Here is a 22,377-nt window from a genome sequence, read left to right on the forward strand (position 1 = left end):
CCGCTCAAGGTGATGGTAGCCTGAGGCGGTGTATGTGGAGTGGGGAGGGGGGTAACGAGGACCTTTGTAATCCGGGCAGGCGCGCGTGGTATGCATGACGTCAGCGGACGGAGTGTGACGTCATTGGTCGCCAGCCAGCCCCGAACCTGGCGCGCATCGCGGTCTTGTCCCTCGCGTTGGTAACACTGTAAAAACAAATTGTGAAGCTACAAAGAAATGTGTCCTGGAAATCAAGTTTACAAAAAAAAATTAATCAAAAGTACAAGGAAAATGTTGTACTTTCCACAGCATATTATTGGGGAAAACACAAAAGAAATTTCCTGGATTGTTACAAAGGTGTTGAATGGTTTCTGCAACTGTTATAACTAGAGACCTGCAAAATTCGCGGATTCATTCGGTGATAGGCTAGAATTCAAACACATATACATCTTAGATAAGTTTGCTATTTGGCTTCATCTGAACGAATCTCAACCAGTTATAAACCCTCAACCAAATAAAGATCGAATCACAGACAAACCAGCTGAGACGACTTACACGTCGGAAGCCAATGAACTTGCGTTATTTGCCCGAGTGTACAGGGGTATGTGCAGTCTATCCTGAAGGCCATCGAAACCGCGAATTTTGCAGGTCTCTAGTTATCACTAATGAAATATAACAAAAAAAAAAATTACTTGAGATTAACATTTAGCCTACCGCTAGTTTGTGATATATAAAGACGATATTTAGCAATGCCACAAGTCACAGGAATTCGCTCAGTTTGTGCACCCCTCCTCCTAAAAGCGACCTTGACGTAGTTCAAATAAGCTGAATTTTCCTTACATGCATATATTTGTCAGTTTGGTCTTGGGAATACACACAATCAAACTTAACATTTTTTTCGGTACAAACACGTAGGGAAAATTGCAGTTACATGAACACGGGCATGCCATATCACATGGTTACTGCGCCTATTAACCCTTGAAGCTTACATACAGTTACATGTTGGGTTTCCTTGTCGACAGGCAAAACCTAAGTACATCTGTCTGCATTGTATTTCACAATAAGTGCCATCTGTTGGCAGTGGCCACAACTTCTGAGTCCATTGTCCAGGATATGAGCGCTTAAAAGAAGTGTTGTGTCAATACAAAAAAAAATTTTTTTTAATAGGTACTGCTACTTTACTTGTAATCGTACAGGAGAAACAGGTTTACAAAAATGATTTGTATAACTTTACAAGCATATGTACTAAACATTTACCTTTTGACGTGAATACGTCTTAAAAAAAATGAAGAATAACAAAATCGGGGGATACAGTTTGGTGTTGCAGCTACATATATATCATCTCCATCCAAAATTTAATTACACCACTGGATAGCTGAAGGATCAAAAAGTTCGTTACGCTAAGTGAGGACTGTGACGCATCGCGCGCGGTGGAGGGGGAAGCGCCGCCATTTTGAGGTCATTTTGCTGCGTTTCGAGATTTCCATTTTAGTACAACTTTTGACTCGGAAAAGCTACGACGTTCGTTTGGGTTTCAATTGTCAGCTCTCGTCAAAATCTATCGATCGCATATATAAAAAAATAGTGTAAAATAGTTAAATTTAATATGTATGGTGTTAAAATTTATATATATATAATATAACGTCGGCCTATACGCGTCAAAAAGCGCAATCCAAATACAGAGATCGTATACGGTTGGAAAGGGCTTCCCGAAAGCAATCGAATGATACCAATAAACACCATGACCGAGTGAAGCAGTGCCGGGAACGTAAAAGAATGAATGCGGCTGAGCGGATCAACGACGGTGCCAGTACATCTGCAGCTGGGGGGCTGTTGAAATTATGCGAGTGGATGAACATAACATACATAAAATAGCGTATTTTATATTTTGTATGGAAAATATTACCTGTTACGTACAAGTACTCACGTACAACACACGGCCGTGTCCGTGACACAGCCACACCCCATTTTTGACGTGACGTCAAATAAATCGATGAACGCCGGCTGCACGCACGAAAAAAGGTTGACTCATTATCCCGTTACACACATTGTCCCGTTATGCTTTGTCCCGTTACGCTCATTGTACGCTTGCGCCGCATCTATCTCTCTTCCACTCGATTGGAACAACCATCGATTTGACTTTTTCGAGGCATATTAAACTTGAAACACTCCCATTCGTTTCCTACTTTTCCTATCATCGTCCTATCCTTAACGGAATAACACAGATTGGAAGAAGTTAAATAGCAAACATGTATAAAAGTTATAGGTAAAATAATCTGTTCGTTAAAGTAATAAACATATTTGAATTAATGAGTGCAAATAAAAGTACATTTATAAATTAAGTTGTAGATTTCATTTCACTCCTTCTTTGTATCCATACAAAATAGTGATGATTCAATAAAAATGATTCAATTTTATTCTATTAAAGTATGCAATCATTTCATCAATGTTTTGTTATGACGTTGTCACGTTAAACTATCGTCCGTAAACAGACTTTACAGACAACCGATTTTTTTAACTGTGCTCTCATCTGTGTTGGTTGTTCTGTGGAGAGCTGGCGCTGATGGAGGGTGTTTGTTCTGGCTTGCAGCTTCGACCCTGACCCCACGGTCAGGGTGACCACCATGTCCGCCCTGTTCGGACAGCTGTTCATGTCGCTGTCCATATTCGGCTGCCAGCAGAACTTCGTGCAGCGCTACTGCAGCATGAAGTCCCAGAAGACAGTCACGCAGTGAGTAGCCCGCCTTTCCGTCCGTCCGTCCGTGGCCACCGGCTGCGCGCGTGCGGCCAGACATTGCCGCCCGAAACATTGCGGAGATGGCGCTTAAATCCGGGTTTACGATTGATTTCCTTAAGAATTATAACTCAACATCGAGCACACGATTAAGTCAAAACCTTTGAATATATATACTGTATAGAAGTCGCCAGCCCAGGTTAAAATTTCTAATACGGTTTTGAGGTAGTTGGTTAATTCACCGCCGCAATCGCCACCATCTCTAAGGCATCGACTTGTGGTGGTCCCTAGCGGACAAGTGTCGAACTCTTCAAACACCCCTTCCCCCTCCTGTTGAACGACCTTGAGCTGCAGTGAATTATGGTTGGGGGGGTGCGGGGGGAATGACAGCGGGCGACAGTGCTGCGCTCTAACGTGTAAATAACAACTAAGACGATGCAGGGCGTTACGGCGGCGCACTGCAGCGGTGAAGTTCCCAAACTGCTCATCGTACGCTCCTGAAAAACGTAGAGTAAATCCTATCCACTCGCGACTTCTATACAGTATATATATATTCAAAGGTCAAAACAACATTTTCTAGTTTATGATTGACATAGAAGTCGTTAATTCTAACCAATCGCAGCACTAAACACATGGTCGGCCATTGTTCAAAACGGAGAAGCAGGTTTGAAATAGGTTAATTGACAAATGAGATGTCTATTTTTCGAAATGGATGATTACAAACGACAAATATACGAATTCTAACACAAAGTACTGCCTCGCTCGGTCCAATAATAAGACATAAACTTCCGGTTGAAAGGTTCCGGTTTGTTGTGATTGGTCGCTTCCCTTAAGTCTTAACGAAAAATATAAAATATAACCATTTCTGTTAAGTCTTAAGTCATCATATGGTTCGCACACGACCCGTAAAAATTCACACACGACAATCATAAACCATTCCACTAGTTTACATAGTCATATGGTAAGTACACGACTAAGTCTTAAGTCCTAATTCTTAATTTTCAATCGTAAACCCACCTTAATGGCCCTGCCTCGTCAGGGGTGTACGTGGGGAAGTCTTAAGATGTCCATCAAGTTCTGTCCCTGCCCGAACACGCCCGAATATTCACCATCGGCCAACCTCTGGTTCATTTATATTTATTTATATTTCTCTGTTTATTTTAATGTAGATATACTAACCTAACTAACCGTCCATGGTGTTTTAAAGTGTTTTGATGTAGCTAAACTAACCGACCACTTTTAATATTTGAATTCATTTTTCCTGCGTAAAAAATAAAACAAATCCCGAGGTTTCCGAAGGTGAATATTCGGGCGTGTTCGGGCAGGGACCGAACTTGATGTACATCTTAGGCTTCTCGTGTACGTGTGTCGGCGAGGCGGGATGCTGGTGCTTCTAGAGCGGTGTCGCCTCTGGACTGGCGCGCAGTCTTCTCCCAGTGCATATGAGCGGTGACCGTGACATTACACGGCGGAGAAATGAAGATAGAGGTGTAATGCACGTCCCTTAAGTGCTTTCAAGAATCTGTACCGGTTGTTTTACGCCTGAAAATTACTCTGAAAAAATGCGTTTTAGCCATTTAAAACCTTCTAAAATACAGTTTAAAAACTTCATCCGAAATCAAAAATACTTTCCGGCCCTCAGCGAACTCTTTAAGTGCTTTTCGTAAGCAGACCTCCACTCGGATGACTTGAGTAGTTTTGAAATCGCTGTTGTTTTTCCTTTAGCTCTGCGCACCGCGTGTGTGCCCGGGTGGGTGGGGGCCTTAACCAAGCTCTGTTGTTATCAAAACGTGTGGATCACAACTCCATGATTTACAACACGGTCACTTTTATTGAATGCAGTTATTTTACAATTAATCACATTAACCCGAAAATACTGCGACTCTGTGAATATAACGCGACCCCCAAAAGTTTTTGATTTTAAGTTTATGAAAAAATTACTTTCATGGGATAAAAAATACACAATTCAAACACCACAGAAAATAAAAATTATTTAATTTTCATACCATATTTACGAACAGATTTTTGCGGTACCATTTTGTCTGTGGATTGGTTTGCATTGACTTTCAAGCGGCAAATAGACGGGAAAAAGGAAGCAGTTATAAGGAAAAGTGTGTTATGTTTATAGTTAGGGACCGGAAAAATTCGCGGGTTCAATGATCTGCAGGATGAACTCCATAGTTCTACGTACACTCGGTCAAATGCCACCCACTCATTGGCTGCTGTCTTGAGACGTTCCAGCGTAGCAGCCTGTGATTCGTCGATATAGCTTTGGTTGTGTGTTTCACATTGGCCCAGAGTAATCCAGGTGAGTTGTGAACGAATAGCAGAGGCAGCGCTGAGGTATAACGATTTGTATTTTAGCCCATCGCGAAATGAATTAGCGGATTTTTCCGGTCTCTATTTATAGTTCATAAGTAGAGACCGGAAAAATTCGCGAATTCATTTCACGATAGGCTAAAATACAAATAGTTATACCTTAGTGCTGCCTCTGCTATTGGCTCACAACTCACTTGGATGACTCTGGGCCAATGAGAATCACCCAACCAACGCATTATCGAATCACAGGCTGCTACGTTGGGGCGTCTCACAAGACAGCAGCCAATGGGTGGGTGACATTTGACCGCGAGTACGTATAACTATGGAGTTCATCCTACAGGTCATTGAACCCGCGAATTTTTCCGGTCCCTAGCCATTCCTCAGAGTGCCAAGAATGCTGTGATATATGGTGGTCATCAGGAAGGGTTAGAGGAGCCGTATTGCAACTGTTTAATCTTGTCTCATCTGACTTTCTGCTGGCACGCCTTCCTGACCAAGGTTCACAAAGCTGTAAACAAAAGCGGCTAAATTGGTGTAAGTGGTGCAGTCCACAGGCAGATGGTGTAGTTTTTTTAAACTGAGTGGAGGTTCAGGAGGCAGTAAATTACCAGCGGTCTGAAGTGGCTCAATTGACGCAGTTACGAGCCAGAGCTAAAGCTTGTGAATTTTGACGTGACGTCTAATAAATCGATGAACGCCGGCTGCACCAACAAAAGTGTCCCGTTACGCACATTGTTCCATTACGCTATGTTCCGTTACGCTGTGTCCCGTTACGCCCATTGTTCCGTTACGCTGTGTCCCGTTACGCCCAGTGTTCCGTTACGCTGTGTCCCGTTACGCTCATTGTTCCATTACGCTGTGTCCCGTTACGCTCATTGTTCCATTACGCTGTGTCCCGTTACGCTCATTGTTCCATTACGCTGTGTCCCGTTACGCTCAGTGTACGCTTGCGCCGGACCGACAGATGTGAAATCTTAAAACTTTGTTTATAAATGTGTAATATGAAATAATTTCTAAATCAAATGTACGGAAGAAAATGAATCTGATTACTAGTATAATTTCAAGTATTTATTATTATATTATTTTTTATTATTAAAATAAATATTATTCATTTTTATTCATAAAAGTATGCAATCATTTCATCAATGTTATGACGTTGTCACGTTAATCTATCGTCCATAAACCGACTTTACAGACAACTAATTTTTTAAAATTAAAACTGTTCCCATCGCTGTATATTAGCATCTTCCAGCTGAAAGAAATAAAAGTTTGCGATTATAATGCGCCTCTTACTTTTAGGTGAAACATTCTTGGTTTAAAAAAAAACATAGCATTATATTCAGGTAACTACGGTATTTCCGAAATGCATACACTACACTTCAGCCAATGTTTTGATTGTCCTGCAAAAAGCGACTATACACAGTGTCAATGTAGACAAACATGCATCGACACCTCTGACCTGCTTCAAATCATTTTGGAGGACTGAAATAAGGAAGCAGCCATTTCTATAGTTTCGTAATAATAAGTGTCGAACACATATTTTGTACCCTAGCTTAAAAAAAAAAAATCACCACATCGTTTGACTGGAAAACCTTTTCTACTTGCTTCGTGTGATAATGTACCAACTTAAACTACTTTAAAACCCAGTGAGCACATAACTGACAAAACGTTGAATTCCTGTCACTTAATTTCAACAATCGCTTGCAAAAATCATAGGTAGTTGTAATGTGCTGACGGTAATTTTGTAGCTGAAATGAGCTAAGTATTCCAAGAAAGGTTAATCTTAGAAGCCAGGCAGTAGGATGGAAGTTTTTGAAGAGTTCGTCTCTCATAGTGCGTGTAGAAAATCTTCGCACTAAGTGGCATTTACAAAGATAACAATCCTGACCAGTATGCCAGTGGGGTTTAGATATCGCCCTCCCTAGAAATATTACTAAAGGTCTTAAGTTTCTTATGCGTGTTTTAAGTTTCAGCCGCATTTTTTTGGTTATTATTTGGGCCTTATTTTTTTTTTTTTTTTACATCAATCACACAACCATATTAAGTTTACCAGGAAACTGAAATCTTGTATTGTGCGTGAGTGCTAATAGTCACTTTATGTTCCGGCGGTATTTACATTATGGTGCATATTGTGAAACAGAAATGAAACTTTTTTAGTTAAGTGTTTCGGAAGAGCAGTGAACTTTTTTTAAGTATTACATTGTTTCAACAGTAAATAAAATTTAAAATCACTATTAGGAGACACGCATGTAGGCATACATATGCTATCGATGAGAACTGCACAATAGCTGACCACGTGTTAATACTTGGCTAGATAATTTAACTGATGAAGAGATTGCTTCAGTATTTAAGTAAGTTTACAAATTGTTGGATATATGTACTTGAACTTTAAATTTAATTTTTTTAAATTATATATTAATTTATTAATGAAACAATATTATACTTTATTAGTTTTTATTAGTTTTTTTACGTCATACATTATATTAAATTTTAATAAATTGCTCTTTTTTAACTTTCATCTTTATAAAATTGATGTAAGGTTTTTTAGGTTATATTTTATATATTTATTTCTCAGTTATTATACATTTACAAATGTTAACATTTGTCAATATACCGCATGTAATTTGAAGTAACTAGATGCACTCAACATACAAGCTTGTTTTTCGTGAGTGCTAAATTTCCTGGTTAGTTAAGTGAATATTGTTAGCAAAGTGTAAAAAAAAAGGGGGTGGAGTTGTCTGTAAAGTCGGTTTACGGACGATAATTTTTACGTGATAACGTCATACGAAAACATTGATGAAAAAATTGCATACTTTTTAATTTTTAAATATTATTTAAAAAATTTTGCAAATTTAATTTAAATTATTTGTTTAAATATAATCACGAACAATTAGTTTTAAAAAGCCCGCACTTAACGTGTATGATATTATAGAAGATTTTCCTCGCACGTGTGGTTGGCCGGTTCTTGCACGCTCGGCTCAGGCGGAACGTGAAGAGTCATGCTTTTTTCGTGTGTGCAGCCGGCGTTAATCGATTTATAAGACAGTTATCACGTCTAAAAGGGAAGTAAACTGAACTGACGGGAAGCCTACAACTCACGTAGTTTCGGTTCCCTGCAAGAATTCCCGAAGATTTCCGGAAGTTTTGCGTTTCGGTATTAACGCCACTTCAGCCGCTTTTTACTGTATCAGTGATTGGGCCACAGTTTATCTGAATGATACTCGGCCAATGAAAAACCTTTAACAAAAGAAGTATCGAATCACTAGCGTCCTAGTTAACAGGTGTCACGAGTCAGTAGCCAATGAGCAAATGTAATTTTCCCGCGTGCGTAGAGGATCATGGAGTATATCCTACAGGTCATTGAAATCGCGAATTTTTCCGGTCTCTAGTTATGAGTAATTGTTTTTGCTTTATAATTGAATATTAAAATATTGTCACACCCCAAAACTTCAGGGAATAGTGTACCTTTAGATTTCCAAGGATTTTGCTTGAGAAAAGAAGCAGAATCACAACAAGCATGTTGTGATTGACCTAACCTAACCCAACCCAACCCTTCGAGATTTTTTTAATTTCAAATTTTGAGAGAAATCCGAAGTTGCACGGACGTGGTAGGGAACCGAAACTACGCGAGTTGTAGGCTTCCCCTGAACTGACCGAGCGGGGTAAGCCAGGCGGATCACTCCACGTGTGTGTGCTCCGGGTGTGCGCAGGACCCTGATGGCCAACATCCCGGTCATCACGATCCTGTTCAGCCTGTCGTGGGTGGCCGGCATGGTGATCTACGCCAACTACGCCGACTGCGACCCGCTGTCCCTGGGCTACATCAAGAAGATAGACGAGATAGTGCCCTTCTTCGTGGAGGACCAGTTCACGTACCTGCCCGGCTTCCTGGGCCTCTTCATGGCCACGCTCTTCAACGGCGCGCTCAGGTGGGTGTCTGTACCAGTCAGTCCTCTCTCTCTTACTCTCTCTCCTTCCTTCTCTCACTCTTACCTTCTTCGTGGAGGACCAGTTCACGTACCTGCCGGGCTTCCTGGGCCTCTTCATGGCCACGCTCTTCAACGGCGCGCTCAGGTGGGTGTCTGTACCAGTCAGTCCTCTCTCTCTTACTCTCTCTCTCCTTCCTTTTCTCTCTCTCTCTTACCTTCTTCCTTCTCTCTCTCTTACCTTCCTTCTCTCTCTCCTTGCTTCTCTCTCTCTCTCCTCCCTTCTGTCTCTCACTCTCCTCCCTTGTCTCTCACTCTTACCTTCTGTCTCTCACTCTCCTACCTTCTGTCACTCACTCTCTTACCTTCTGTCTCTCACTCTCTTACCTTCTGTCTCTCACTCTCTTACCTTCTGTCTCTCACTCTCTTACCTTCTGTCTCTCACTCTCTTACCTTCTGTCTCTCACTCTCTTACCTTCTGTCTCTCACTCCCTTACCTTCTGTCTCTCACTCCCTTACCTTCTGTCTCTCACTCCCTTACCTTCTGTCTCTCACTCCCTTACCTTCTGTCTCTCACTCTCTTACCTTCTGTCTCTCTCACTCTCTTACCTTCTGTCTCTCACTCTCCTACCTTCTGTCACTCACACTCCTACCTTCTGTCTCTCACTCTCTTACCTTCTGTCTCTCACTCTCTTACCTTCTGTCTCTCACTCTCTTACCTTCTGTCTCTCACTCTCTTACCTTCTGTCTCTCACTCTCTTACCTTCTGTCTCTCACTCTCTTACCTTCTGTCTCTCACTCTCTTACCTTCTGTCTCTCACTCTCTTACCTTCTGTCTCTCACTCTCTTACCTTCTGTCTCTCACTCTCTTACCTTCTGTCTCTCACTCTCTTACCTTCTGTCTCTCACTCTCTTACCTTCTGTCTCTCACTCTCTTACCTTCTGTCTCTCACTCTCACTCTCTTACCTTCTGTCTCTGTCTCTCTTACCTTCTGTCTCTCACTCTCTTACCTTCTGTCTCTCACTCTCTTACCTTCTGTCTCTCACTCTCTTACCTTCTGTCACTCACACTCTTACCTTCTGTCTCTCACTCTCTTACCTTCTGTCACTCACACTCCTACCTTCTGTCTCTCACTCTCTTACCTTCTGTCTCTCACTCTCTTACTTTCTGTCACTCACTCTCTTACCTTCTGTCTCTCACTCTCTTACCTTCTGTCTCTCACTCTCTTACCTTCTGTCTCTCACTCTCTTACCTTCTGTCTCTCACTCTCTTACCTTCTGTCTCTCACTGTCTTACCTTCTGTCTCTCACTCTCTTACCTTCTGTCTCTCACTCTCTTACCTTCTGTCTCTCACTCTCTTACCTTCTGTCTCTCACTCTCTTACCTTCTGTCTCTCACTCTCTTACCTTCTGTCTCTCACTCTCTTACCTTCTGTCTCTCTCTCTCTCTCTCTTACCTTCTGTCTCTCACTCTCTTACCTTCTGTCTCACTCTCTTACCTTCTGTCTCTCACTCTCTTACCTTCTGTCTCACTCTCTTACCTTCTGTCTCACTCTCTTACCTTCTGTCTCTCACTCTCTTACCTTCTGTCTCTCACTCTCTTACCTTCTGTCTCTCACTCTCTTACCTTCTGTCTCTCACTCTCTTACCTTCTGTCTCTCACTCTCTTACCTTCTGTCTCTCACTCTCTTACCTTCTGTCTCTCACTCTCTTACCTTCTGTCTCTCACTCTCTTACCTTCTGTCTCTCACTGTCTTACCTTCTGTCTCTCACTGTCTTACCTTCTGTCTCTCACTCTCTTACCTTCTGTCTCTCACTCTCTTACCTTCTGTCTCTCACTCTCACTCTCTTACCTTCTGTCTCTGTCTCTCACTCCCTTACCTTCTGTCTCTCACTCTCTTACCTTCTGTCTCACTCTCTTACCTTCTGTCTCTCACTCTCTTACCTTCTGTCACTCACACTCTTACCTTCTGTCTCTCACTCTCTTACCTTCTGTCACTCACACTCCTACCTTCTGTCTCTCACTCTCTTACCTTCTGTCTCTCACTCTCTTACTTTCTGTCACTCACTCTCTTACCTTCTGTCTCTCACTCTCTTACCTTCTGTCTCTCACTCTCTTACCTTCTGTCTCTCACTCTCTTACCTTCTGTCTCTCACTCTCTTACCTTCTGTCTCTCACTCTCTTACCTTCTGTCTCTCACTGTCTTACCTTCTGTCTCTCACTCTCTTACCTTCTGTCTCTCACTCTCTTACCTTCTGTCTCTCACTCTCTTACCTTCTGTCTCTCACTCTCTTACCTTCTGTCTCTCACTCTCTTACCTTCTGTCTCTCACTCTCTTACCTTCTGTCTCTCTCTCTCTCTCTTACCTTCTGTCTCTCACTCTCTTACCTTCTGTCTCACTCTCTTACCTTCTGTCTCTCACTCTCTTACCTTCTGTCTCACTCTCTTACCTTCTGTCTCACTCTCTTACCTTCTGTCTCTCACTCTCTTACCTTCTGTCTCTCACTCTCTTACCTTCTGTCTCTCACTCTCTTACCTTCTGTCTCTCACTCTCTTACCTTCTGTCTCTCACTCTCTTACCTTCTGTCTCTCTCTCTCACTCTCTTACCTTCTGTCTCTCTCTCTCACTCTCTTACCTTCTGTCTCTCACTCTCTTACCTTCTGTCTCTCACTCTCTTACCTTCTGTCTCTCTCTCTCTTACCTTCTGTCTCTCTCTCTCTCCCTTACCTTCTCTCTCTCTCTCCCTTACCTTCTGTCTCTCTCTCTCTTACCTTCTGTCTCTCTCTCTCTCCTTCCTTCCTTCTCTGTCTCTCTCTCTCCTTCCTTCCTTCTCTGTCTCTCTCTCTCCTTCCTTTCTTCTCTGTCTCTCTCTCTCTCCTTCCTTTCTTCTCTGTCTCTCTCTCTCTCCTTCCTTTCTTCTCTGTCTCTCTCTCTCTCCTTCCTTTCTTCTCTGTCTCTCTCTCTCTCCTTCCTTTCTTCTCTGTCTCTCTCTCTCCTTCCTTTCTTCTCTGTCTCTCTCTCTCTCTCTCCTTCCTTTCTTCTCTGTCTCTCTCTCTCTCTCCTTCCTTTCTTCTCTGTCTCTCTCTCTCTCTCTCCTTCCTTTCTTCTCTGTCTCTCTCTCTCTCTCCTTCCTTTCTTCTCTGTCTCTCTCTCTCTCTCTCCTTCCTTTCTTCTCTGTCTCTCTCTCTCTCCTTCCTTTCTTCTCTGTCTCTCTCTCTCTCCTTCCTTTCTTCTCTGTCTCTCTCTCTCTCTCCTTCCTTTCTTCTCTGTCTCTCTCTCTCTCTCCTTCCTTTCTTCTCTGTCTCTCTCTCTCCTTCCTTTCTTCTCTCTCTCTCTCTCTCCTTCTCTCTCTCCTTCTAGCAGGCCGGGAGTGAGGTGGTGATGATGGTTGTTGTTGTTGTTGTCGGCAGCCTGGCCGTGTCTAACCTCAACTCGCTGGCCACGGTCACGTGGGAGGACTTCGTGAGCCAGATCCCTCGCTGCAGCCACTTCACGGACCGCCAGCAGCTGCTCACCATCAAGATCATCGGTGCGTGAAGACTGTTCCGCTCTCCCACACGCGCGCCCCATCAGGGTAGCATTCCACATTCCAGAGATTCTGGCGTGATGACGGCCTTGTAAATTGATGGACGCCGGCTGCACGCACGGAAAATTCTCACGTTCCGGCCTGAGCGGAGCGTGCAAGAACAATCCAAACCACCGTGAGAGGAAAATCTTCTATAATATCAAACAGGTTATGGCGGTTTTTTTTTTTAAACTAATTGTTCGTGATTATATTTCAAATAAATTATTTAAATTAAATTTGCAAAAAAACTGTAAATAATATTTGAAAATTTAAGAGTAGTTATGCAATTTTTCATCAATGTTTTCTTATGACGTTATCACGTGAAATTATCGTCCGTAAACCGACTTTACAGACAACCCCCTTTTGTTTAAATAAACAGAACTGTAAAGGATCGCTCCCTGTTTGATCTGGAGGCTATTAGACCAGCGGCTGGGGCCACCAACCAAGCATGGTCGTCGGTACGTGCAGTCCGTAGACTCTGCCGTCTCAGCGAGCGGGCATTGAGCGGGCATTGAGCGGGCATGAGCGGGCATGAGCGGGCATGAGCGCGCTCCACCAAATGTCTCAACAAGGCCTGCAGTGGATGCTGGAGTCCGCCGTTCCTATTGTCGTCTAAGCACTGGTCGGGGATCGGCTAACTCAACTGCTCCTCGTTAAAAAAATAATTGGCGCATTTCATGCCTTAAGCTTAAAGTATAAATATTCATTATTTTTTTTAATATGTATGTCATTTATTACGGTTGAGAAAAAGGGAATAGTTACTAAGAACACTCTGTATAATCCCCTTGAATTCACTGGTTATTTGTTTAAAAAAATGTATCGCAGGCCGGCCAAAAAGGAACATTTTGGAACATCTCTCAAAAGTTTTTCTTACGCAAGCTGGGATTTAATAATTTTTTTTTTGTCTGGAGTGTTTTACTGATTACTTAAATTCCTTTGTTAGTCATACTTCATCTAAATTTAATGAAAGTACCAAAGTTCGGCATTTGAGACCATACATTATTGTATATAAATGTTCGTTTATTCGAAATCTTTAAAATCTTCGAAAGTTCTTCACCGATCACTTTGAAATTTTGACGCAACAGTTGCATTTTAATACGAGCATGTTTTTTATATACCTATATCACTCCTGAGATAGGTAAAAACTTTAATTTTTAATTTTTTTTTTGCCATAGAGTGATATATTTTATAGAGGAGAGAGATGTAGGGGGAGATATAGATATATACGTGGATAGAGTTATAAGAACTTACCTAGAGAGATTGATTTCAAGTGCATGCCTGGTGTTAGCTAGTATAGTCATAAATAATCCTGTAGTCAGACTGGAGCCGTCTCTGTTCGAAAATAATAAAATCGCACCCAATAGAGTGTGAGCAAGTCAATACAGTGCTACCAGACTTATTTTTAGGCCTAGTACTCCTCGCAATTGTGAAGGTATTAAATAGGGGGGGGGGGGGGTTGTCTGTAAAGTCGGTTTACGGACGATAATTTTACGTGATAAACGTCATAAGAAAACACTGATGAAAAATTGCGTACTTTTTAATTTTCAAATATTATTTACAGTTTTTTGCTAACTAAATTTAAATAATTTGTTTAAATATAATCACGAACAATTAGTTAAAACGCCCGCCTTAACCTGTTCGATGATTATAAGATTTTCTCTCACGCTCGGCTCACGCGGAACGTGACAATTTTTCGTTCGTGCAGCCGGTGTTTATCGATTTATAAGACTTTATCACGTCAAAAGAACGTTAAGAAACGTGGCTGGATATTTCAGAATCATGTCCATGACTGGAGATGGTGGTGTAATGTTGGAGAGGTTTTGGGATGCACCGAGAGAGGAGAGTATGTCAAGGGGGAAGCCTTATTTTCACAGACGAGAGAGCCAAACACCCGATCGTGCATCTTCGGGTTTTTTTTTTGGTTCATTGTAAATAAATATGGCGGTGTTGATAAAAGGAAAGACCATAAACAAGGCAACGGTATTTATTTGTACGCCGCCATATTTTTCGTTTTGCAGTGTGTCCGTGAACGTTTATTTTGGACAATTCATGATAACTAATGGTCAATTAGGTTAGCTACATTATAAATACTTTAAAACATTGTGGACGGTTTATTTGGTTAGGATAGCTACATTAAAGATACTGTGAAATCACGCAAACGGTTTCCTAGCCCTGGATAGCTACATATTAAAAAAGTTATTTGCTAAGCAACCATAAAACTATTTTACAGTATTTTTAATGTAGCTATACTTACCACGATGTTTTAAAGTATTTATAATGTAGCTAACCTATCCTAATCGACCGCAAAATTGAATGACGCACCGGTTTATACAATGAGATAGAACGGAAAAATGAACTTCGGGGGAACTGGCGGGTGTGGCTCTCTCGTCTGTGAAATGAAGGCTTCCCATGTCTAGGTGGTGCACGATCATAGGCGTACCCAGATATTTCCATTAGGGAGGGGCCCTGCTAAATTTTTAAATCAGAAGCTGAATTTAGAATGTTAAATAGCCTAAATACATTCACTCATTGCCGTGTTTATATATTTGTGCAGTATCAAGGAGATATGTTTAATAGTTAATATTTATATCCGTATAATTTTAACAATCCATGGACAATGTTTAAATGGTACTTACACATTTTCCCCCCTCCAATTTTCCAATATCTTGGTCCAGATCTACCTTGAAATGAACTTCTTTTTAGTGAATGCAAACACAGCAATTCAGGCAACAGAACTTTAACAAACCTCTTAAAATATTTTTTTTTTTGCTTGGCCATGATTTCGTGTTTTAAATAAACTAAGGCGGCTGTATTTCCACAACGATAAAATGTTTAATAATATTGTTAATTAGCACGCTGCAACACTGAAACACAGTTTGAGTGTCACAGTGCCAGGAATATACGAATATTAAGGAACGCATTAGAGAAAATGCCGATCTGAGTGATTACATTAGTGGGGGCCATGGCCCACCTGGGCCCCCCTGTAGGCACGCCTATGTGCACGATGGTGTTTTCCTAGCCCTGGATAGCTACATATTAAAAATGTTATTTGCTAAGCAACCATAAAATGATTTTACAGTATTTTTAATGTAGCTATACTTAACCTAATATATAACCAAAAATCCACAAAGTTTTAAAGTATTTATAACGTAGCTAACCTATCCTAATCGACCGCCAAAATGTAATGCCACACCGGTTTATACAATGAGATGGAACGGGAAATAAAAAGCGGGCATGAACTTCGGGTGTGGCTCTCTCGCCTGTGAAATGAAAGCTTCCCGTGTCAAGGTGGTGTACGATGGTGCGTGTGTGCGCAGGAGCGGTGTACGGGGTGGTGATCGCCGGCATCTCCGTGGGCGTGGGCATGCTGTCGGGGGTCATAGAGTCGTCCATGCTCATGACCTCGGCCACCAGCGGGCCGCTGCTGGGGGTCTTCCTGCTGGCCATCCTCGCGCCCTGCGTCAACTGGAAGGTGAGGCTCCGCTGTCCACCTTCCGTCTCTCAACCGCCGGCGACACTCTGACGATCTACTCTGGACGATCGACTCTGGACGATCTACTCTGGACGATCTACTCTGGACGATCTACTCTGGACGATCTACTCTGGACGATCTACTCTGGACGATCTACTCTGGACGATCGACTCTGGACGATCGACTCTGGACGATCGACTCTGGACGATCGACTCTGGACGATCTACTATCGCGACCGCCTCCTGTGGCGAGCAGGAGTTCACAAAGCCAAAGGGAAACTTCATACAATCAACCATTCAGTAAATTACAACAAATATTTGCGCAGTAATAATGTTCGCAGGCTTTCACGGCCATTGTCTGAAGTAACTTGGCTTCTGGTGTTGTAGCCGCAAGTCCTTGGGCGAATAATTTACCCTGACGTTTCGGTTCGACATTGCAGTCGCCATCGTCAGGGAGCAGTTACCTACTTATAACCGTTCCCTACTTATAAATGTTCCCTGATGGTAACGTGTTCCCCTGATGACGGCGACTGCAATTTTGACCAAAACGTCCGGTGAATTACTCGCCAAGTACGCGGCTACAACCCAGAAGCCAAGCTACTTAAGTTGCGCAGTATTTAAATAAATTTTCCCTTGTACAGAATCAGGTCCAAAGCCATGGTTTAGTAATTTATAAAGTCCTTTCAATCTTTCATGGTAGCCCTGGGTAGCTGGCACCCTTCTGTTTTTTTTTTACACGATACAAAAATATGTGCTTGTATTTACAAAAAAAAATACTTAACTAGTAGTGCAAAATTATGATTTATACACAATGTGTGAAATGCTGTATGAGTGAAATAATTTTAAAAAATTTTGGTATGCATTTTCATATTCTACATTTCGGTATGGAGCATCCTATGTAGTGTTTTTTGTCATTTTCCAATTAAAATTACTGCACAGTAGTACAAATTCAAGGTGGTGGTTCTGCTAGAAATGTTTTTATATGAAACCTTTTATTCTTGAAGGGAAGAAAGTTCAGCATGAATCATATCAGTTTTGCTGATAAAAAATAATATGGTCAGATGGTTGCACATTCTGCTAGATGCTTACTTTTAATATATCCTACCACATAATCAGTCAACCATAGTAAAACTAAGTTAAAACTGTAAAGCACTGTAAAATTAAATCAATTTGAATAAATTTAGGCATTCGTTTATTGCTCGGATGACATAACAAAACTCATATGCGCCCATATGTCACCAAAACTGGTCAGAATTATCGAAAACTGCGCAATACACGGAGTGTATTTTGCCGCCTTTTTTTTTCACTCTTAAGTCGAGTCTTTGCCCTGGTATGAGGCGTTTTGTCTTCTTGTCACCAAATTAGTCATTAAGCATTCTTGGGGCGCTGCCTTCAGTAGCCATACTCCACTTCTGTGGTCGGGTATTACAAAAACATTTTATTACCCAATTCAGGTGTCGAGAACACTGTAAGTAATTGCTTGATGACGTTAACAACATTAAAGAAAGGTATTTTTTATTATTGGCCGCATACAATTCCAAATCGTATGGAAAGTGAAAATATTACATTTTTACAGTGAAGAAATTTTCAAAATTGTAATATTAACACGCATTTTATTAAAGTAATGCAGATATTTTCTGTGGGTCTGTTTCGTTGAGTGGTCAGTCGTCAGACAAAAGGCGTATACAAAAGAAACACGATGTAAGGATATCAAGGTAAGGTCTATTGTGAGGTACCATTACAGATTGCGCGTTTTTTTTTTCAGCTAGATAATAAAAATAATATTGAGGATAGCCAGACTTTAGATCGAACAAGGGTTCTCCTGGATGCTGGTCCAATGATTTTACAAAACTTCTTCTACAGGACAAATCTGAAGGGTTTTGTGTTACTTTTTAAGTCACCCGGGCCATGAAACTGTGCCCAAACAATCGCCATAGTACAATGTCAAAGATTTCTGAGCCTGCATCAATTTTTCTCTAATTTTTAAAAAACCGACAATATCATTGTATTTCGTCTCTAATCGTATTTTTTTTATTTTTAAAAACGAGTGAGAAATAAATAGGCAGCTAAATCCACTACATCATGTATTGCGCAGTATTCGGTAAGTCTGAACAGATTTGGTAATGGTATTGGCACAGTTGAGTTTTGTTATGCTACCCGAACATTTTTGACGTGACAACGTCTAATAAATCGATGAACGCCGGCTGCTCGCACGAAAAAGGTTTCCCGTTACGCACATTGTCCCGTTACGCTGTGTCCCGTTACACTCATTGTTCGCTTGGGCTGCATCCATCTCTTCCACTCGATTGGAACAACCATCGATTTGACTTTTTCGAGGCACATTAAACTTGAAACACTCCCATTCGTTTCCTACTTTTCCTATCATCTTCCTATCCTTAACAGAAAAACACAGATTGGAAGAAGTTAAATAGCAAACATGTATAAAAGTTATAGTTAAAATAATCTCTTCGTTAAAGTAATAAACATATTTGAATTGAGTGCAAATAAATGAAAATTTATCAATTAAATTGTAGATTTCATTTCACTCCTTTATATCCATACAAAATAGTGATAATTCAATAAAAATGATTCAATTTTATTCATAAAAGTATGCAATCATTCATCAATGTTTTGTTATGACGTCACGTTAAACTATCGTCTGTAAACCGACTTTACAGCAGGGCCCCCGCATGGCCGGTGCTAGCGTTGCTATGGCAACGGGGTCCATGGGTCTAGGGGGCCTGCGAAGAAAAGAAAAAAAACTTAAAACAAAAAAGTAGACAATTTTAAATAAATCATAGAAAACAATTCAACGGTAAGACCTAAATTTTATTTACGTGTCTGAATCTACAAATGTGAGTAACAAAACCACCACCAATTGACGTGACACCATGTTGACAGTGCAAAACACTTACACTCATTTATTTGCCATTATTCAAAATAAATTTACGTTGACAATCGAAACACTGACTTAAAACTAGTTTTAATGTGTTTTAAAAATAATTGTGAGAAGGTTAAAAAAAATATAACTAAATGTACATAAAGGGGAAAAAAACATTTTTTTATCTCTGTTGGAAACAAAAAAAAAGGGGGGGGGGGGCACATCATGACTTCATTCAACAGGGCCCACAGAATGATGTGGGGGGCCTGCTTTACAGACAACCAATTTTTTGGTTGAGAACCTTGTGCTCAGATCAGACAGCCAGGGTTACCCCACAGGATTCGTGCTTATCGATGACTATAATCATGTGTTTGATAACAGTCGGTTCATTTGAACTGCGCTCGCTAATAGTGTTGATATGCTGCATCACATTTAGACATTTTATAAGTGTTTTTTATGGATTTTCCCTAAATTTCATGCTTGAGTCTTGCTGATACAAATGAAAATGATTGCTATTTTTTTAAAATAAGTGTAGTTGTAATGCCGCTGCAGAAAAATTTAATTAAAAAAAGGGGGGTTGTCTGTAAAGTCGGTTTACGGACGATAATTTTACGTGATAACGTCGTAAGAAAACATTAAAAAATTGAATACTTTTTAATTTTTAAATATTGACAGCATTTGGACATTTAATTTAAATAATTTGTTTAAATATAATCACGAACAATTAGTTTTAAAAAAAAACGCTTTAACCTGTTTGATATTATAGAAGATTTTCTCGCACGGTGGATGGCCGGTTCTTGCACGCTCGGTTCAGGTGGAACTTGAGACTTGTCCGTGCGTGCAGCCGGCGTTCATCGATTTATAAGACGTTATCACGTCAAAAAAAAATGAGAATATCTGATTTGGGCTTCGAATACTGGTTCTCTGGAATGCGAGCTCTATCGTTCTCAGAGAGACGTTAACAAGTAAGTAATTAGAGTAACTGAATGCAACCACTATGCCATTGGACGCTGACCACAAGACACAGGGGTGTAAAGTGACCAGTATTGAAGGGGTGGTAAGTGTTCAGAGAGAGACAGGGCTGGCGAAACAACAGGAGTGCCAAACACAGAGAAACAGGTTTGTTTGAATCAAACAAATATTTGTTTATATATGGCGAAACAAATATTTACTTGGTGGAACTAAATATTTTGTTAGTGTAACCAAACTCTGTAACAAAAAATAATTTGTTACACCAAACCAAATATGCATTTGAGTTGACAAAATCATTTTGTTGAGTCAGCAGAATCTTTCGTACTAAAAAATATTTGTTTTAATTAACAAAATATATTTATTTCGCCATATATAAACAAATATTTTGTTGAGGCAAACAAACCTTTCTCTCGGTGTACGCTGGACCTGAGTTGCAACGTGGGTGATGTGGTGGTGGTTGTTGCGTGCAGGGCGCCTCGGCGGGTATTTCATAGATTTATAAGACGTTATCACGTCAAAAAAAGGTCGATTTCAAAAATATAATTTTGTTACGTTTCATTTTCTGTACATAAATTAACATTATATATATAGCTTACATAATTTTAAAAAGTACGTTCATTAACCTCAGTTACTGCTACCTTCAATTTCTACTACAAATCTGGCCTTTTAACCTTGCATAGTTAGTGTGAAATTGGCTCGTGTTGTTGCATATCTCGCTTGCCTAGCGACGACTGTGATGTGGTGGTGGTGGTTGCGTGCAGGGCGCCTCGGCGGGCATGATCGCCGGCCACGCGATCACGCTGTGGATCACGTTCGGCAGCCTGACGGTGGACAAGCGGCCCGTGCAGATGCTGCCCCTGTCGGTGGAGGGCTGCACCAACGTGTCGTACAACCACATCAGCGCGCTCGCCTCGCCGCTGCTGTACGCCGAGGCGCCGCTCGAGTGGGGCAACCACTCCCTCCGGGAGGAGCCGCTCTACAGCTACAACCTGTCCCGCGTGGCGGCCCCGCCGTCGCCCGCGTCCTACACTCCCCCCAGGTGGGTGGCCGGCTACACTCCCCCGCTGCCTGTGGGTGGCCGGCTGCACTCCCCCCTTCCTGCCTGTAGGTGGCCGACTACACTCCCCCACTGGGTGGCCGGCTACACTCCCCCCGCTGCCTGTGGGTGGCCGGCTGCACTCCCCCCTTCCTGCCTGTGGGTGGCCGACTACACTCCCCCACTGGGTGGCCGGCTACACTCCCCCGCTGCCTGTGGGTGGCCGGCTGCACTCCCCCCTTCCTGCCTGTAGGTGGCCGACTACACTCCCCCACTGGGTGGCCGGCTACACTCCCCCGCTGCCTGTGGGTGGCCGGCTGCACTCCCCCCTTCCTGCCTGTAGGTGGCCGACTACACTCCCCCACTGGGTGGCCGGCTACACTCCCCCGCTGCCTGTGGGTGGCCGGCTGCACTCCCCCCTTCCTGCCTGTAGGTGGCCGACTACACTCCCCCACTGGGTGGCCGGCTACACTCCCCCGCTGCCTGTGGGTGGCCGGCTGCACTCCCCCCTTCCTGCCTGTAGGTGGCCGACTACACTCCCCCACTGGGTGGCCGGCTACACTCCCCCGCTGCCTGTGGGTGGCCGGCTGCATTCCCCCCTTCCTGCCTGTAGGTGGCCGACTACACTCCCCCACTGGGTGGCCGGCTACACTCCCCCCCGCTGCCTGTAGGTGGCCGACTACACTCCCCCACTGGGTGGCCGGCTACACTCCCCCGCTGCCTGTGGGTGGCCGGCTACACTCCCCCTCGCTGCCTGTAGGTGGCCGGCTACACTCCCCCCTTCCTGCCTGTAGGTGGCCGACTACACTCCCCCACTGGGTGGCCGGCTACACTCCCCCGCTGCCTGTGGGTGGCCGGCTGCACTCCCCCCTTCCTGCCTGTAGGTGGCCGACTACACTCCCCCACTGGGTGGCCGGCTACACTCCCCCGCTGCCTGTGGGTGGCCGGCTACACTCCCCCCTTCCTGCCTGTAGGTGGCCGACTACACTCCCCCACTGGGTGGCCGGCTACACTCCCCCCCGCTGCCTGTAGGTGGCCGGCTGCACTCCCCCCTTCCTGCCTGTAGGTGGCCGACTACACTCCCCCACTGGGTGGCCGGCTACACTCCCCCCCGCTGCCTGTAGGTGGCCGGCTACACTCCCCCCTTCCTGCCTGTGGGTGGGTGGCTACACTACCCCCCTCCGGGTAATTGGCCGGCTACATACTTCCACTGCCTGTAGGTGGCCAGCTGGAGTCTTCCACTGCCTGTAGGTGGCCAGCTGCAGTCTTCCACTGCCTGTAGGTGGCCAGCTGCAGTCTTCCACTGCCTGTAGGTGGCATTCGTGATCTATTTAAAACTTCTTTCACATAATAATTCCTCTACTTGAAATTATGTGATTATTTTTTTTGTCTTAAAATGTTTGCAAGTGTACAGGTTTATTTGTCGACTTTGCGTCCCCTACTCTCGATGGTTAAGAGGACTCTGTTTTCAGTTACGAGTTCCGATGTTTCA

At 42.8% G+C, this 22,377-nt stretch overlaps 1 protein-coding gene across 3 annotated transcripts in view; it reads left to right on the forward strand.

Moving 5' to 3' along the window:
• LOC134540877 (sodium-coupled monocarboxylate transporter 1) overlaps window positions 1–22,377 on the forward strand; it is a 154,468-nt gene that overhangs the window by 129,010 nt on the left and 3,081 nt on the right. For all 3 annotated transcript variants that reach the window (XM_063383899.1, XM_063383900.1, XM_063383901.1), the window contains 5 exons: window positions 2,570–2,710; window positions 8,743–8,961; window positions 12,371–12,489; window positions 15,843–15,997; window positions 20,611–20,888. In XM_063383899.1, coding sequence (XP_063239969.1) covers window positions 2,570–2,710; window positions 8,743–8,961; window positions 12,371–12,489; window positions 15,843–15,997; window positions 20,611–20,888 — 912 coding nt within the window. The remainder of the gene's footprint in view (window positions 1–2,569; window positions 2,711–8,742; window positions 8,962–12,370; window positions 12,490–15,842; window positions 15,998–20,610; window positions 20,889–22,377) is intronic.

This window comes from Bacillus rossius, chromosome 17 (genome assembly GCF_032445375.1).
Source record: "Bacillus rossius redtenbacheri isolate Brsri chromosome 17, Brsri_v3, whole genome shotgun sequence".
NCBI classification, from domain to species: domain Eukaryota; kingdom Metazoa; phylum Arthropoda; class Insecta; order Phasmatodea; family Bacillidae; genus Bacillus; species Bacillus rossius.